General features: G+C 46.3%; 2 protein-coding genes across 12 annotated transcripts in view; one reads left to right on the top strand and one right to left on the bottom strand.

Annotated features, from left to right (window-relative positions):
- The window catches only part of LOC146576711 (uncharacterized), a 152,108-nt gene extending 149,625 nt beyond the window's left edge, over nt 1-2,483 (top strand). For both annotated transcript variants that reach the window (XR_014892273.1, XM_085272176.1), the window contains one exon: nt 1,802-2,483. Coding sequence is in view for 1 of the 2 variants with exons in the window: in XM_085272176.1 (XP_085128302.1) it covers nt 1,802-1,886 (85 nt within the window). In the remaining variant the exon portion in view is untranslated. The remainder of the gene's footprint in view (nt 1-1,801) is intronic.
- Nucleotides 1-18,981, bottom strand: part of LOC146576709 (RNA binding protein fox-1 homolog 3-like) — a 431,434-nt gene that overhangs the window by 15,200 nt on the left and 397,253 nt on the right. For 9 of the 10 annotated variants that reach the window (XM_085272168.1, XM_085272169.1, XM_085272171.1 and 6 more), the window contains 8 exons: nt 18,149-18,202; nt 14,096-14,188; nt 13,353-13,413; nt 13,220-13,273; nt 8,244-8,376; nt 7,050-7,089; nt 4,734-4,792; nt 1,223-1,301 (listed from right to left, as the gene is read on the bottom strand). In XM_085272168.1, the coding sequence (XP_085128294.1) occupies nt 1,223-1,301; nt 4,734-4,792; nt 7,050-7,089; nt 8,244-8,376; nt 13,220-13,273; nt 13,353-13,413; nt 14,096-14,188; nt 18,149-18,202 (573 nt within the window). The remainder of the gene's footprint in view (nt 1-1,222; nt 1,302-4,733; nt 4,793-7,049; nt 7,090-8,243; nt 8,377-13,219; nt 13,274-13,352; nt 13,414-14,095; nt 14,189-18,148; nt 18,203-18,981) is intronic. The other variant, XM_085272167.1, reaches the window with a different exon arrangement.

Raw genomic sequence — 18,981 nt, 5'->3', positions numbered from 1 at the left:
TTAGGAGTTTATTAGATGTTGGCCTCAGCACAGCCTGCATCCCAGTAGCCTCGCCATTTGTTCAGCGCCCCGTGAACCCACGAGCACACACACACACACACACACAAACAAGCCTGCGTTAGCTCCCTGAGCTCCCAACACACACCACATTAGATATTTTTTAGGGTCCAGATCCTGACTTCTACATTCGCTGAGAGGACGATTAAAGTGTCAGAGGAAAGGAAGGAAATTTCGAGGGAAGAGAAGAAAGAATAAAAAACATTCAAGCACATTTTTTTAATTAAGTAAATGAAGAGGAAAAAGAAATGTCTTAATTAATGAAAGCTTTTAGCTAGCAGCTGCACCGGGGAACTGTACGCTTCTTTTTTAAAGTTGTTGAAAAATCGCATGCATGCTGTAATGGTGAATTTGAGTAATTTCTCAAGCTGAGAACACGCCACCGATCAAGCTTGTGGGCAGGAGAGGAGGGTGAGACAACTCCCTCCCTCAGTCTCGCTCTCTCTTTTATGTCCCACGGCACACTGCTGCATGCGTTTGATGGGCCTTAATCTCTAGGTTTGGTCTGCGAGCCCGGCCCAACTCCCTCCTCCTCATCATCCTCCTCGCCGTCGTAAAACAAAACCAAAGAGGAACTCTCAGTTTCGGAAAAAATCCTCGTTTGTTTATCGTCACTTTTCATCTTTGATGTTACAGTAGCTGCAAAAGCTAGCTAAAAACAGACATTAACAGTTCGACCTCATCTTTTCGGGTTCGGTTTGACTGAATGGGGGGGGGGGAACAAAAAGAAGATGATCTGTCGCACTCGGGAGCAAGTTGAGCGATGTAGGATGAAAACAAAGCTTGGAAATGTATCTGTTATGTAACATGTAAAGCTCGTGTTGGGAGAGGGAGAAAAGACTGCAGTGATCACTCATTCTCACTTCAGGAGGAACTTGTGTCAGATCAATAGTGCAGGAGGTGAGCTTGCATGGCATTGCAGAAGTTTATTGCACTTAATATCTGAGCCAATTTCCACATGCCAGGGCTTCACAGTACTACTCAGTACTGCCCACTAGGGTGTGCCAGATAGCATGACAAAAACCCGAATCGATTAATGAACAACCCGTAAATAAAAACCAGTGACGAGTGAAGTCTCTGGTCTTTATTTTGGAGTGTGTGTGTGTGCTGTAGCCTGTGTCATGGAGGGTGCAGACAGGAACAGGCGGTGCTCTCATAGACTTACCATGGTCCCCACACTGTATGTGGCTGCAGGGCCAATCGTGTGGTGATAAGGGTCTGCTGTTGCATAGACTCTGCCATAGCTGCACAACAGGGGACAGAGAACGCGGTCATTGATCTATCATTGACGAGGAGAGAAGAACATTTATGCATGCTTGTTTAATGCTCAACCCCTCAAGTAAACCCTTTCAAGTCTCTAACGCAATCAATTATTTCCCTCCCCGGCCTCCTGGGCTTCCTGCTTTATACAAGGTGGTTCAAAAAGGGGAGTTCAAAGGTTGGTGAATTATACTTGTCTTTTCATTGTCATCTTGATTAGCTGGATAGAATAGGTAATGAGCGGAGGGAGGCAGAAAAAGAAGGATGCAGAGCAGAGTTGGCGCTGGAGGGCTCGCTCTCTCACCCTGCTCTTGTTTACCGAGGCTGCACACTGGGCTCACGCCCCTGTCTTTTCATTGTTGCTGGTTTGGAACTAATCCTTCCAATTTCCTTCTGAGACAGGACAAGATGTGTGCGCTTTATTTATTTATTTATTCGACTTCACATATTCCTCTATTTACTTTCTTTTTTTTTTTTTTTTTAGCTCTTGCTTGCAAATGAGGGTCTGCAAGGAGCAGATAAGGCACACCCAGCCAAGGACTGAGGGCACCAAATCAACCAGGAATTAAAAAAAAAAAAAAAGGAGTGGAGAGAGGAGGAAATTCTCCTAAAGGAGACAACAAGACGTACGACGTTCGTACGAGATGCGTTGAGTTATATAAGATCTAAATATGGCGCGGCCCATTCAAGTCCGTCGGCACCCAAGGTCAGCGAGCAGGACGTGAAATCGGAAAGGCTGTCTCAGCTCCTTGGGGAGGAGGCCCGTGCCGTGAGATGGTCAGGGGAAGTCTCCGTGGTCCTCTTATCTTCAGTGAGCACTGAACCCCACAGGCCCTCTAAGGCTAATACATCTCCAAAATGACTCTCACCAGAGTGGCGCCGCTGATGAACAGCAGGTCAAACCACCCCGCGCAATGTCACAGAGCCGACTGGAAGCTAGCAGGGTCTCTACGATGTGCCTGGCTCCTGTGAAGGCCTCTTTGATTCATCAGCCTCGCCTGTACCAACTCTCTTTAGTTACTTAAAGGGCTTTGGTAATGCAGCCTGTGAGCGGTGTGGGCTTTTCGGATAATAAATGTTTCATATTTTGCAGGGTTTCACACGCCTTCCTCAATCCCGGCGACCTCTTTTTTTATGATTGGCTGACGGCTCCACGGTAAAGTCTGATAAGGTGCGGCTGAGACAACACCAGCAAACCCTTATTGATCCAGTGGGCATGACCGCTTATTCAAAAGGAAACAAACAGACAAAGCAAAACAAACAACTTGGGGCGAATTATATTAAATCTCAGAGAAAAGTAAAGGCAAGAGAAACACGAATTAAATCACTTGGAGAGGGAAAAAAAGCCGCCGTCCAATTTCTGCTCTCGCAGAGCGCGGCTGCTCATAATTCGAACCGCGGCGAGGCCTGATAAATCTTACATTATCGATATGATCTTCAGGCTCTCAGGCAGGGTGTACGTTATCACAAGTGACATGCTCAATCCTTCCCAGATTAGATTCCCAAACCGGCCCACATCCCGGCTGACAACGGCTTTCGGGGCCGAAATGAATCAGCGACGCCTCCTCAAACAGAGCACACCTGAACCAGAGTGACATCACTCAGAAGTGATAGAGTTCCCGCTGGTCCATCTCTGCCTCTCTCCGTCTCCCCACCTCCCCTCCGCAGACCCGAGGCCATTAATAAATACCGCAGTGATATACCCACTCTCCCCTCACAAGCGGAGAGTCACGACATATATCACTGCTTTTCTCATCGAGTCCAACAAGGTTAGTCTTTTTTTCTCCGTGCGCGTGTGTGCTCTTTAGCTCCAAGCTAAAAAGAATATAGCGGTTTGCCTAATAGATAAGATAACTCGAGAGGAAGAAACCCAAAATAACCCTCCACAGAATATTGTAAAATGCTGCCGGAGCAGCCCCCATTCATCACACGCGCTCTCCTACTATCACGTCTCCTGTAGATATGATCATTTTTGGTGGGAAAACACTAATTATTTAAAGCTGAAGCCCACCCTTTGCTACTCCGACACAGCGATGGCTGCATTTATGAGATTTATGAGGACATATTTAGAGGCGCACTCCTTTTTCCTTCTCCCAGTAATTTCCCCTGTTTCACAGCCTGTGGGATCAACTTGTTGCTTTAAATCAAAAGTTCTCGGGAGCCGAGTCGGACACATCGGAAACATGTCCGTGTTTTTACTTTCAATTCAGCATTTTCTCAACAGCTGCTCGTGGAGAAAAAAAGTAGCTTGTGCCTGCTCTGCAATGCATTTCTGTTTCTTTAAGCACTTGAGAAGTGAACGCTAACGATGGCTGAAGTCAGCCTTGTCTTATGGAATTATGGGAAACACTCAAAACAGCCTCAATATTCCCAGTTACAGCCAATAGACTATGTGCACGTTAGCATATGCTGTTTCCGGTGTCCTATTCGCGCCTGGTTTACGGTCCAAAACAAGTTAAGCGGCGATTTACATTTCTATAGATGTCTTGGGCATTTACCCAATATATCTGTAAATGCTGTTCATAGAGTTGTCGATATTTTTTCCCTGCACCTCAGAGCAAAAGAAAAAATGGATTCAAATGTTATATTTCGCGGGTGTTATGTTCTAAAATAGGTGAAATCAAGTAGCCAATTTTATTTTTTGACGGTGCAAAACGTTTCGTGGACATACAGTACTGCACTTCAGAGTCACACTGCCAGCGATCGATGCAGCGATTCTGTACTGTACAGGAGAGATGTCACGGAGGAGATCGTCTGCAGCGATCAGGACGCAGGATGTGACGTAAAAAAAAACCGTGCAAACTTGCACTAAAAAATCTGCGAAACAGCGAGGTGAAAGGTGAACCGCTGTAATTTTGAAGGTAAGTCACAACATACCCTTTGTAAATATTAATGTATAGAAACCCTTACAAAAAATGAATGATTGCTGGTGTGGCTTTTTTTCACGGTTTGTTAACATGCTGTGTAGGTGTGTACTTGATGAGCTGATATCAACATAACGGGGGAAACATCTGGTTTGACTATTCTTCACCTGTTTAAATCATCAGACCAGTGCTTCTGAATGTGGACGATGTGTCTTCTGCTGCAGTTCTCCAAACAACTGATCGATCTAAACTCTTTAAACGTCAAAATTGATCATTAGATTTTTTATGACACAACAGTGGTGAGTGTTCCCACCTTCTGCTCTTTGTAACTTAACGCCATCTTTCCGTTTTCTGGACATGATTTTGGAGGATATCTTGACCGCAAAGTAAAGCTACCGGAAACGTACAACCCTACATCCGGTCTCAAACCAGGAAGTTAGCATTTTCTCGTGCACAGGGTCTATTAATTAATAACTTTACGGAGATTTTTGTCTTTAAAACCCCTCAAATTACATACAAGAGAATCAGTCTCATACAATCTGAGACCCTCACCTGTCACTGTAAGCAGCGGTGGTGGTGGGTTGGGCAAATCTGTATGCTGCATAGCCACCCTGTAAAAGAACAAAAAAATACCACCATATTTAATCAGTGATTACCTGTGCAGACAAAGGTTAGCTCTCAAAGACGCAAGAAAACAACCACTTGCGCACACACAGCCTCAAATTGCCTTAATGGTTAAATGTCACCACGCAGTAGTTTGCTCATCTGCTCACACTCCCCGACTGCAGCCTCCCCGTGAGACACCAGAGGGTGCTGTTTGATATATGGTGTGTTAGGCAGGTGGTGGCAACAAGAGAATGAATGATGTTCTGAGAGGCAGCGCGTTTAGGGGGAGCAAGTCATTGTCGCACCGGAGGCTCATCCGAAGCGCAGCAACGGAGGCAACGTGAGCCAAATCCCCACATTCGGCCCATTTTTAGATTGAGGGCGCGCCGCTGCTCCGTAATTGAAGATCTCCCCCTTTTTTCCCCTTATACATGACCCCCCCGGCTCACAAAAGAAGTAAGAAGGCAGAAGACGGTCGGACCATTGGGGAGTCAGGACCGCTGTATTCATTTGCCAGAATGGGGAAGGAATTAAAGACCTCATTGTGGAGTGCTGCTATTACTCTCCTTGAAAAATGAAGCTGTTCTCCCACTGTTTTTCTATTAGTGCCAGTGGAGTGTGTGCCCATCTGTGTCCATACGGTGGATAGGTGGCTTTTAATAATGCATGTTTTCATTTATTTTTAAACTCAAGGGGAGGGGGGTGTCCGATGCAGAGCGACATCGCGAAGTAACGGTGAGTCGGCCGAGGTCGCGGGTGCAAGCGAAATCGGGGCCACGGCGATCGAATTCCGCTCCTTGATGTTTACCAAGGGGACAGGAAGTCACAGCAATTGAAGCGGATGACTTCCTGTGGGACGGTCATGCCTTGGGAATGTGTTGATTACAGCAACAGCCTGAACAAACACGGAACAATAAATCACTCTCCCACATTGTCAAATCCTGCACGCGGCCGCGCAGCACATTTTTTATTTTGTCATGGGGAATATGTGGGTGTGCCGTGTGTGTCTATGCATGCATATGCATTAGCGCATGCCACGTATGTGCATTTATATGTGCATGCATTCGTTTCCCCCCCCTTCTGCTAATGTATTAGCAGAAGCCTTGACAGAACAGCTGGCTGCTTTTGACAGCACGCCAGTGTCCACTGAATGATTGTATAGAACACTGAGGGCTGTGGGACGGCTCCCTCTTGGTCACTCGAGACCTTCACATACTCTCAGCCAGTCTGAAGCAATGCAGTGGCCATTGCCAAAACTAATGGCAGTAAAGCACCAGGGGCCGGCCTGACGCTTTGAGTGATGGACCGACCTGGCCAGGCCTCGGTCAGGGGACATAGCTGTGTAGGACTTAGCTGGAGGTGGCTAAATGAGCGTGAGAGACAAACAACATCGCTCAGAGCACAGCCCGGGTCTCTTCCACAGTGGTGGGTGTCCCTACAACAAAAGCCGGTGAAATACGGCCCTATCGTGCGGGCCGGTGTGTAAGTCATGGATCACTTGGGTTTAGCATTTCATTCCCAGACACCGGTCTTTGTCAGGGTGAAAGTGAGAAGGAACTGTCATTGCTGCTGCTGCACAGACAGTCATCTCACTGCGGTGGAAAAAAAAAAAAACCCAAAAGGGACAAATTACATTCCTCGCAAACGTTTGGACTCGTGTCAAAGTGGGGCAGCGTGGTAATTTCAGCATTATCTCCACAGAGTCCACGCTCTTCTCTGTCAAGGGCGAGGTGCAGCAGGGCCAGCCCCCGATGTGACCCTGCCTGCACGGACAGCTCCAGAGGGACAGTTAATCCCTTTATCTGCGGCTTCTCTTATCTCCCACTTGCTGATGGCTGGGAGGAACCGGCTCCACTCAGGTCTGCGCAGACCCCCTGGGGCAAGCAGGGGATATCCCAGCCAAACCCTCGGAGTGAATGCAAAAACACCAGAGAGGTAACAAGAAGAAAGGGGGGGGGGAGACTTAAAAACCTCCAGACAAATCTAAAGGAATAAATGACCAAACTTGACATGGGACACTGAGTCAGGGTCTGCCTCTTTGCCAAAGTCTGAGATCATAGGAAGAAAAGAGGGAGAGGAGGGAGGAGCTGAGGGGGTTTTAAATTTTGTTGTTGAGTTTCTTGGCACAGTAGACGGAGGCCTAATCGACGCCGGCTTGGCAGCGAGGCTGGGGGCTGAGGAGATCACGTTTTTGTCTCCAGGGCTGGGCTTCTTGTCTGTTTTACTTCTGTTTCATCTAGAAGAAAAGTCAACTGTACTTACATAGATCTCTGCACCGTAGAAGCCATCTTGGTACACCACCCTGTGAACGTGCGAAACAGGAAAGCACAGTTAGTTGACTTGGACTGCATCCGACCCCACCGACTCTCAGCCTTTGCCAATTTTCCTATTTTGACCATTTGCAGGTCTGTGGGGTCAGCTCTTAGCAGCTTTAGCTCGCTGTACCACAAATAATGAATGACACAAACTGAAAGGTGTAACGGTTTCACATCCCTGTCCAATTTTCTGCTCTGGTAAAATTGTTTGTCTTTCCAGTTGCTGCAGTTGCTATCAGGAGGGCTGGCGGTGGAGAGGGAGGACAAAAGAAGGCAGTGAAGGAGCTGCGTCACATGACTAGGCTATATAAATCAACCGGCTGCCATCAGCAGCAAAGGGGTCCCCGAGTGGGAAGGAGGCGAATGGGGATGTGGGATTTCCAGTCTCAGCTGCGAGTCCCACCGCACTAAGACAGATCCAGATCTAATCACAGATAGACAGCTATGGCGGGGCAGCGGCCAGCCTCCGTCAGACCTCTCCCACGGCCACACAGACCAGCGCTGATAAGAGACGAGTGCGAGGCAGGCTTGCATAAAGCCAGGAGATCAGCACGGGCCCCGGTCACAGTCCAGTGAGATCTGACTGGTAATACACTATCGCAGCTCTCACCTTGACTTTGTCAGTTACTCCTTTGTCAACACACGCTGTACAAATGTAAGGACGGGCAGGGTTCGGTTATGTATATCCGCAGATAAAAAAATATGTAAAATTACAGCAGCAATGCTGCCTGGCTATGTTAGACAAGCGGGTTTCCTGCAGGAGGGCACGGTCTTGAGACGCAACAGAAAGATTTCTTTTAAATTATGAGTAGAAAAGCAAAGTTTGGGCATAAATTCAGTCGGAGCAGTCTTGGGTACAGTTTCATTCATACTGCAGCGTGAAATCTAACCAAACGACAGCTATCTATATAAAAAGTGTTCGTTGTGTTCAGACTACACAGTATCAGCCCAGTTACGGCCTGACACTGATGATGTCGTGTGCTACTTTGCATCAGGAGGAACAGTCCACAACACGCATTTTGTCTTGATGTCTGAAAGAGTGTATAAAAGCTAAAACTCTCAGCTATGAAAAGACAAAACTTATCATACCAGACAAAAATATCATGCGACCCGAACTGGGCCTCAGAGGGTCAGTACTCACGCTCCGTAAGCTGGGATTGGTGGTGGAGGTGGAGCTGTGCGGAATGTGTTGTACACAGCCCGTCCCCGTCCCCGCAAGTGGGCACCCCTATAGGCCACCGTAGCGCCTGTGGCAGGGTAGGGAAATCCTGTTACTATAGAACAAAAACACACACGAGAAGAAGAGAAAATGACTTTCAGAGAACATCCTCGACTTGGCATTGCTTACCTTATGACAGAATACATTAGAGAGAGACGTGTGGCACTGCTTTCCCTATGACAGAATGCATTATAGGGAAGACAAGGAAACAATAGATTTAATCTTTTCTAGGTGCGCCTCATCGAGCACTCTCCCCTTTCCCAGCTCGCTGCTTTGTGCCGTACTCAGCAAGGATCCACATTTGCTGTACGCATCCTTTCCCGATGCCTGGTGAGGGGCAGCCTTGAAGCTGGGCAGGTAATGGATGCAATACCACTAGTTTCGCACCACGGCTTTTGCATAGTTTAGACACAATGGGCTAGCAACAAAGAGCAGCGGGAGGGTGGACGGGGTAGAGGTAGAGGGCGTTTCTCGGTGTCGGGCAGAGACGAACAGGCGGTAAAGGTTGTTGAACAACTTGACTAGACGTTCTGAACTTCCCCGAGGGGAAATGGAGCAGATGGGCAGGACAGCCAAGTCCCAAACCTCAGCATGACCCCCATCTCCAAACCCATCTGGGACCATCTTTAGCCAATCGCACAGCCACATGCTCTGTCCTCTGCTGATGGCTACCACTGAACGTGAAAAGGGTCAGTTGGGGTGAAAGGCTTCGGGGTGATGAGTAAGGGTTGGTGTGACGGTCGCAGATTAGAGGACAGCCGATGTGATCGTCAGCTCTCCACTTAACCTTCAATCGGTCCACTGGCTGTCTGATTACAGGCTGTGGAGGTGCATACAAACACACTGATCTCTAGACATGATTAAGCTGGCCTCTACTTTTCCAGCAATTGTAATTCCCTCACTGCTCCCTTCCCTCTGGTCTTCGCCCTCTCTCCCTCCCCCAACGTCTGGTCCATCACAGCACAGTCAGCCCCGTTATTCTTTATCCCCAGAAACGCCCCTTCGTCACCCTCTCCTCACCTTACTCTTCGCCTTATTCATTTCCGCGACACGCTTTGGATGAATTCATCACGGACCGCTTCACTTTCCCCAATCACAGATCACTCTGTGATGTGGAGCTCGAGTCTGATTTGGTTTGGTGGGGTGACGCGGTGCCTCGGCTGGGGTAAATAATGCGGGTTAATAACACGCATCCGGCCTGTTTCAGACGACCCGCCAGTCCCTCGCAATCTCCGACAAACTAGACTACAATGAAGTTCCATGGCAGCTCGTAGGTAAGCGGTGCTGTATGGGTTTGTGCCTGGGGAGTGACAGCCTGATGGTACTCTGCCGTGTGCAGCGCCAGCCCTGCATTTGGTCGAGACCAGTGAGCACCCTAATGGACGATGCTCACCCTAGCCTCGCTGCTTCAATAAAGCTGACAGGGAGACAGATTAGTGGTGCTTTTAAAAACACAGAGCCCGGTTTAATGTCTTCTGCCATTAACATCACGCTCCATTAGTGGGTCCGCACACATATTCAAACTTTGCGTCTCATTTGGCCAGGTGACGCCCACACCTCACCCGCCCACCAATGTGCGGGGCGCTTTCTTTGCTGCCAACACACCCGTGGACGGCCTGGACTGGGACGGTGCCCCCTTTGCCTCCCGGGTGATTTATAACGCTGACCTTGACATTTAAATTAGTCCCTCCTTTTTTTTGGAGCAGTGGACATCTGAGCACGGCCGCTAAAGGGCAAAAACAATCCTTGATAGTTTTCGAGGTGCGTTGCCCTCTTCTTAACAAATCGCCGCTGTTTCTGGGCTCCCACAAAGCCCAATTGCTTCCTTCTCTTTTTTTTTAAATTTGTATGCAATATGCATGCGGTGATGTATGTGAATGTAAACTCATAATGAGTTGGCGATAGGCTACACTGCTTCAATAATAACCCATAAATCAAAGGCGCTGTCACACCTTGGTAAGCCCATGAAAAGCAACAACAGCAACAGCGTATGAGAGCGCAAACCTGGTCTAGCCACCAAAGTCAAACACCCTTTCCGGGAGGGGGGCTGGAGAAAATATGAGTTATGCGCTGAAGGGCGGCGGGGTCACGCTGCACCTCGTATGTCATATGTGTCAACTTGAGAAAAGCTCAATACCTGCAGAGCCAGTTGGACCCGAGGTAATCCCGCTCTGTGCCAATGATGGGGTCATAACCGGCTCCCATAAAGAAAGATCTGATTTTCCACAAGGTTGATCTCTCTAATACTTCCTGCTCAAATACATCGGGCAATGAGCACTTAATCCACGCACTGGGGACCAAAAAAACAGCTTAATCTAATCAAGAGTCTGGAGCTTAATTATCCCCCTAAAGTACACTCCAACAATGAGAGGATCTGTCTACATATGTTAAGATGGCAATTAGCCTTTCTTTTCTGTCATTTACACAGCTGGTAGCTTTTCACGAGTCCTCAAAAAAGAAGAAAAAAAAAAGAAACCTCCACCTTAGTCGCAGAAAAATATGAACTGGTGAATGAAAAGCTACTCATCTCCTGTCTTCCTGGGAATTAGCTGCCGAGAAGAGTCTCTTTGCGTTAGTCTGAGGAGAGCCGAGCCATACGAAGGGATTTTTAAGTGACAGCTGTCCATGGTGCTGAAAACATCCAGCGCAAGTTTGCCAATTGCAATAAGATGAGCTGAGAATGCAATATGCACGGGATGTGCCGCTCACCCTGACGAATGATGTCACATTAACAACAAATAACGTAAAACAGAGTCCCGACATTTGTGCCGTTTTTAGCTACACGCCTACTTGCTGCATCTGTATGGATGGAGCCAGACTCTTGTCATACTATATTTGGATAGCGGAGCACAGATTTTGGGGCTTGTTCTACAAAAGTTTAGCGCTCGCTAACACAGGATAAAAATGAGCACTGGTACTGGATGCCTACCAGCTACCTCACACTATGATTTGTGCCACAGCCATGTGCTATTGCCAATCCCTCCATCTGACTGGGAACCCCACTGCCATGCCTCTTTTTCTCTGGACCACACCGCTGTCCTCTGCAACCCCTTCAGCAGGGCTCCATGGGAGGTTTGGGTATTAGGTGGCAACGGAGAACACGGACCCACGTTTGGAGCTGGCTGCCAGTACCCTACCGAGAACCCTCCTACCCCCTCCTCCACGCAGAGGAGGAGCCAATCTACCCTGGAAGAGGTTAAGAGCGGGGAGCCGGTATGAGGCTCTCATCCGTCATTCTCCTGAATGGGTTTTGAGGACAATAAACCTGTAGCGCCAGGACGAATGGAGACGAAGTGCGCTGTCACCGAGCCAGGATTTATGGCTACCAATTTCACTGATCTCCTGCACAGAAATGAGGACTGATAAACAGTGATTAATCGCCTTTATATCCCATTTTACTCCCACCAAAAGTATATTAACTGTAGCTGTGATGATTTTGGAAATTGTCCTGAATGTGGTCATCATTTTTTTCTTTTTTTTTTTAAAGGAAGAGTAGAAGAAGAATGCAACAGTCAACAAGCTGGTCAGAGTTTGTTTTTTAGCGAGTTAAAACAGCCTTTTGCTGCTCATTAGGGAGGTTTTGTTTCAAAAATGTATCTCTTATTTATGTTTCCCATCTTCCCAGCTGGCAAGCATATGTTGTCGTTTAGGCTTGGCAAACTCCAGCGCCATGTCAAGACGACTTGAAAAATTAGCAGCCAATAAATCACCCAACCCCTCCTGCTTCCCCTGCCTGGAGTGGTGGACCACACTCCCTCTGATTTATGAGATGATTTGGGAAGTGTGTGTGTGAGAGAGAGAGAGCGAAGTAGAGAGTGTGTGCATGGAAGAGGGGCCATGTATTTGAGTCTGTGCTCTACATAGGTTATCTATTTCTGTGTGCTGGAGTGCTTTGGTCTGAGAAGCAGGGCAGGTGTTAGCGTTGCGCGTGGATATGGGTCAAGTGAAATTATTGTTTACGTAAGCTGAGACTTACTTAACGTCCCGATTTTCAATTTAGAGAAAAGGCGCCACGTTTTTTGTGCCTGAGCGTGCAAGAAGGAGAGGGACGAGCGTACGTTTGTGTGTGTGAATAATTATCGGCAGGAGATGTCGAAACTAAAGGAATGTTGGTGGGGGGAGGTGGGGAGTGGGAGGCGAGGGAGGAGGCTCGGAGGGGGCGAGGGGTTGGGGATGAAATAAAAATGATAGATGACTGCTTTCTGTCATGGACAGTTATTTAGAGGTTCGCCGTAAAGCTGTCCGGGGAATGAACAGATTTTAGTCTAATGAGCAGAAAGGAAAGCCGTTAAAGTGGCGCGATGTGCTCAGCACTTCTTCCAAATGAAATAGTACCATTTCCCCCTCATTAAAATGCAAAGGGTTCATATAACATACAGCAATAAAGCTGGCATGTCGAGGCAGAGAGAGATAGGGAAAACCCCACTGAGCTCATCTCATTCCTCCATTACCGAGACCAGAAGGAATAGCGGCCTTCGACAGGGTAGGTGCCAACAATATCGCTCACTCAATCTCCTTTATTCGGTTAGCTCTGTAAAAGTCAATCTGGCGCACTTGGCAAATCCATCCACAGCAGCAGCCTCCACAATCTGATAACAGTTGCAGGGGCGCTTGCTCTCGAAATCATTTTTTTTCCAGCGTTACAGTTGCACACCGCGCAAACAATGGCTCAGGCTCCCTCAGCCACTCAGAGAGGCTTGGATCATCCACTGCTTATCTGAGCCGCTCTCCGATTCACTTTGATTCGAGGGGAATTTCATGTTCAGTAGGTTCAGGATGAACCTGATTGTAGAAATTCAGGGGTCAGACTGGGACAGGCGGTGGCTGATAGCGGCCTCGGGTACGGTGCGATGCGTACAGCGGGAGGTGGAGAGAAAAACACAGAAAACGGCTCTTACCGGCATACAGTTCAGGACCGTAGACAGCTCCGACCACCGGATTCAGCTTCCAGCCTGGCGAGAGGACCGAAAGAAAAACTTGACTCACAGCAACGACTACGAGCGAACTCTTATCGTTTAGTTTGCCACTCACCGTTCGTGTACGGGTTGGCCACTTTTTTGTTTGTCATCACTCGTGCTGTCGCGTTGTTCACCTGTTCCAAGCAGCAAACACAAAGCCTGTGATTACTGACCTTTACATTTACCATCCGCGTATCCACGGCGAGCTACAAGCGAGCAGCAAACCAAGATGAATAAAGACGGATTCATAAAATAAATGATTATGTAAATTTGTTTGTAGCACTTTTGTGTGATTGAGTTTTGGTTCGCCCTTTCATGAATTTATTCATCATTTCAATTTTCTTACAGATGATTATATTACTGGAAAGAGAGGGAAAGCATGCACCAATTACCCACAGGTATGAATAATAATAATAATAATAATAATAAAAAGCATCCTCAGAATTGGTTGGATAAACAAATGGATTCCAAAAGCAAAACACAGACAGTGCTTTGATTTTCTTCTATTGACCTGATGAGAACGGCCGAGTGCGGGCTCGGCTCGTCGTAAACAAAAACAGAATTAGAGCAGGCAACACACGACTGATGGCATGCATTCACTCTGCGTTGTCAGGTAATGATGGACAACTGGTGTTGACGTGTATGGATCCCGCATTCTGCCGAGAAGGATTTAAACGCACCGTCATGCATGCATACATTCAGGCACCACACGCACAGACAGAGCAGCCGCATGCTTATGCAGAGGTTTATGGGTAAGTTGAGAAGGCAGCAGGCAGGCAGAAGAGAAGATGAGAATAAAGGGAAAAATGAAAGCACCTCTATTTTGCGTCCCTCTACGATTGTACCGTTTAGTTTCTCCCGTGCACGATCAGCATCTGTGCTTGTTTCAAAAGTTACAAACCCAAAGCCCTGAGAGCACCACATTAGCCATTGGTAGAGAGACAAAGGAGAAGGAAAAGATGGACACACACACAGAGGAGGAAGAAAAGGGAAGGGAGGAGAAAAGGGAGAGAGAGGTGAGAAGACAGGAGTAGGTGAGCAGCAGAGTCGAGTTGTAAGCAGCCAGATTAATTAGAGGCAGTTAGTGAGGCGTCAGGAAACAGCAAACAGAGAGATCCGAGGAGAAGAGGATAACGGTGACGTGACCTCACACAACAACACCAACAAACCTGCCTGCTTTACCCAATTAAACAGCACAGCACCGGTGCCATGGGTGAATGTCAGGAAGCAGCGGCTGCCATAATAGTCGTATAATTATCTACACAACTTCAGCGGCACAGCCGCCGTCTCCCTTTGAAGGCGTGGGCAACGGCACAAGGAGTGAGGATGAATTCTCTGAACAGACACGTTAACTTGATCTCTGGCTGTTTCTTATTCACTGCACTAATAGGTGGGCCATTTTATGGAGGCGAAATTACACCGGCTCATTGATGCAACAAAGAAAAGAAAAGTGAATGGTGTCATTGCAAATATGCTCGTCTGTGATAGAGAAGAGCTCCGATATTGACTTTAAACCCCGACCAAAATATACCCAACCTCTCCAAACTCTCTCTGCCTGCCTCCCCTGGGGGGTTTGTCACTTCCTTGAGTTATGTGGACTGGGATACTGGACTCTCTATAGCGCAAGCTTTAAGATATTCTGGCCAAACAAGTCCCATTCCTGTGGTTTCTATATATACTTATAGAGGTATAGGCTGAGGGAGAGAGAGCATGGCCGGCGCTGCCTGATAATTGCTTGAGGATGTAATACATGTGAGAGATGGCGAGCGGAGTGATCTTGTATGCATACGCAGGATCTCCGGGCTGCTATTTCTAGCATAAATAACACGCGACCTGTCCTTGGGGAAAGAGAGATAAAGAAATAAATTCAAAAAAGGAATTGAGGGCAAAATTAATCCTTTGGACATTCACCCGACTGTGGTTACCCCCTCTATCTTTTTTTTATCATGCACAAATAATTAGCTTACAAGAGCACAGAGTGGAGCCACCATTTTTCAAAGGAGACAAACATATTGAATGCAAATTGCCAAAGCTTCATAGGAAATAGATTGTTTATTAATGGCCTGGTAGGTTCATTATATAGCACACAGAGTGCAAGAGGGAGAGAGGCATCATGGGTAATGGCTTTGTAGGGCACAAACAATAAATGCTTGTTACGGGCGGAGGAGACCGGTTTATCCGGTGCTCAATCTTGTCTGGCAGAAGGGGCTGAGTGCAGCAGCGTCGCCTGGTTCCGGGGCTCCCTGCACGCCTGTATACGAGCCCAAAGTACTCCCAGGTATGAATGGGAATCAATAGCATTCATGCCTCAACACCCAGCCAGGGAGCCTGTCGCCTTTATGAATGGAAAGCTGTGGAGCTTAGTACACTCTATTAAATGAACAGCTGGATGAGTAGCTCTCGGCTGCTCACACCTCCGCAGGCTTCACCTGTCCTGGTTGGGAGACTGATACTGCAGTAACGCATCAACGCTGTGGCCATTTTTCTGGCGGCTGGTTGGCGTGTTTACGAGTACAAATTATCTTTGAGACAAATGTAGAAATGATCCAAGGTGTGCAAGTTCACAATGTTGTTTAAGGAGGCGCAGCTTGAATTATAAGCAGTATTTCTTATTTTCTGCACGGGTGACCTTTAAGAACACTGCTGTCTGCATTCTGCGTTTTTCTTTGTCGGCAAATTGTACAAAAAGACAAAACTAAAGTATCGTGCTTCCTTGTATATCCCTTTGCCGTCCATGAATTATTAAAAACACATCACAGAGTCACCGCAAAGACCCACTGCTTACACATACACTGCTCTGCTACTGAGCACCAGGTCTGCAGCTGAAAATAGTCCCCAGCAGTAGTATTTACTTCCCTTTAAGTCATGTTTCCTTTCAAAAACATCTTAAATAAGGGTTTTGGTTTGTGGCCTTTTTTAGTTGTTTTGCACTTTATTTCCTCTCACTATAAACTTCTTTGCTGATGATACTGTGATATATGCCCCAATCCTGTTCCTGCAGAGTTACTGATTCAGTCTTCTAATGATGTTTTGCAATTACTGCAGCCTCCTTTAAAATGCCTACCAACTGTGTGGCATTCTCCACCTTGGTGTATATGACTCTACCTGTCCTAGACTTTAAATGGTACTAACTGTTAAATTAATTGATGTTAAATTAAATCCATAGGTTGTTAATGTGTAACTATACAAATGTAGGATAATCTCCACATCTAAAATCTTTCCAAATTGCTGCAGAGAGAAAAGAAAAAGAGAAGAGCAGAGAAGAGATGGAGTTAGAAAGCCTCGCTGACTAAATTCATGAGGACGACGACCGGAGAAAGAAAAAATTATAGTATTAAGTTGTGTTTAAGAAACACAAACAAACAAAATGTATAATTTTTAAATTTTTCTACTAGTTTCCTAAAACACACAGAGTAATCTCTATTATCCAGCCATCTGTCAGTAAACTTGAATCTACACGTTTCTAATGACGAGTGTTTCTATCATTGTAAGTCATCAGGGGCAAAAGCTTCAAATTTTAGTATTTTTAATATAACTTAGAACAGTTAAGTTAATGTAGCCTATTAGCCTACTGTGCATGTTAAGCACTTTTTACACATATATAAAGCACAGGCAGTCACACACTATGAAAACACTCAATTAAAGATTTCTATTCAACATCGAACCAACTCGTAAACACAAACGTCCACAGCCTGTCTTAGACAATCGAGATATTCAGTATTGTTCTGCGGGCCCATCAGCACTCCGGCAATTAAACCCTTCATCAGTTTTATTATTTATCACACTTAAATCTAATTAAACATTCTCATGCACTACTCTGGGTAAAAAAGGTTTCAGGTACTGCAAACTAACCTCAAACCGGAGACCGACGTTCCCCTTAGAGTTCCTAAAGCTTTATTATCTGATGTTTTTTGCTGCTGTTTTTATTAATTCCTTGTTTATTGTGTTCTTTTGTTTCTGCCTGCTCATTGTGTTCCTGTTAATGTTTTTGTTCTCCCTTGAAAAACAGATTTTAATCTCAATGAGAATGTCTGAATACATTAAAATTAGAAAAAAGATAATGGCCTGATGTATTGCAGAGGTGTTTTTTTTCTTTTCTAATAAAGTTTGTATCCTTCTTTTAAAGACGTTCAACCTCTGCACAAACCAGCAAGCTGCGACCCGAGTGCCACAGAAGTCAAAGAGCCGACAAACACCGCCAGTCCTCACCCCAACCAGTTTCTTTAAAATAACTTGTGGCCAATAGATGAAGCTCTTTTTGCCCAAAGTTGGACAAGTGTGTTAAAAGTAATAGATGTAAGAAAGAAGGGGAACGTCTACACAATCTTAAGCTTCACTTTAATAATTCAATTCTCTTGGAGGCAGCGTTTCGATCTGCAGGTTCTTCTCCAGGCGTGTATTTTCATAAACGTGGTATTAGCCTTCAAATTCATTTTAACTAAACTACATTTATTTGGTAAATATCACAAAGAACTTTGTTTTTCATCCGGTCTGAAACAAAATGATAAACCTGAATAATGTAGGACCTTTTCAATCAATGCCCAGGCTTCAAAGAGGACCCCCGTCTCTAAACAAGCAGTTTCAATTCCATATGCTGGAGGACCTGCAGCCTGTTGCTGGATTAAGTGAAATGTGAAACAGCTCAATAATGAATTGATTGACAGGGCTAATGATTCACAACTTGGGGGAGAGCTGCAACAAACAACAAAAACAATAGGGAGAGAGAGACAGGAAGGCAGTGGATGCAGCTCTCCAGGACCAGGCTTAGAGACCACTACTCTCAGCCAATGTACACACTACACTAATGCCATCATTAGGAAACAGAAGAAGTACATGGTAATGAAGCAGCTGGCGTTCTAGTTCACTTACCTTGGATCCTCGCTCATTAAAGATAATCTCCACATCTAAAATCTTTCCAAATTGCTGCAGAGAGAAAAGAAAAAGAGAAGAGCAGAGAAGAGATGGAGTTAGAAAGCCTCGCTGACTAAATTCATGAGGACGACGACCGGAGAAAGAAAAACCATTAAGGCAATATGGAAATGTTACTTTTGTGAGGAAATGGTGGTCAATTTGCATTTGTTAGCTCAGCAAACACTTCTTGAAGCTCGCTGGCGTGGTTTGAAAAGAGAACTCGTAGCTGCCGCTGCAACGCGTCTCTCGGTACTTTACGAAATGAAATCACAGTATTCGTAAAAGTACTTGATCTGTGATTACGTGGCAGTGTTTATGATGTAAGTTTGCTCGCCTGTTTCGACACAAAGAGAAGAGCGGCGTCGGACGGTGTTTTGATGTCGTCTTGAGACGCGGACCCCGACACCTCCGCGATCACCTCGGGGAAACTTGCTCCTTCGAGTCTTGTGAAGAGTTTAGTTGATTATTTCTACCTTTCTCTCTGTTTATAGAGCCTCCTTCTCTTCTATTCTTTATTCTCTCATCCTCTCTTTGTTTGTGTGCTCTCGCAGTCAACAGGACCTAAGGGCCGGTCCCCGGGGGTTAACACGCTGCAGCCTTTCGATTTTAACAGGCCTGCCTTCGGATCATTAGAAAACAGAGGAATGAAAGTAAACTGTAAGTTCCTTTAATGAGTGGAGTGAGAGCGACTTTTAATTGCTGTCTACAATGGCTGTATTATTTCATTAAAAGTAATTACCCTGTCAAGCGGTCCGCGTCGCCTTCATTTCAGCACAACAGGGAAGAAATGG

This window comes from Mchenga conophoros, linkage group LG4 (genome assembly GCF_057382185.1).
Source record: "Mchenga conophoros isolate Kocher_MC1m ecotype Shallow Benthic linkage group LG4, M_conophoros_male_GT1.1, whole genome shotgun sequence".
Classification (NCBI taxonomy): domain Eukaryota; kingdom Metazoa; phylum Chordata; class Actinopteri; order Cichliformes; family Cichlidae; genus Mchenga; species Mchenga conophoros.
The sequence above is the reverse complement of the archived record's forward strand: the minus strand, read 5'-3'. Positions and strand labels throughout refer to the sequence as shown.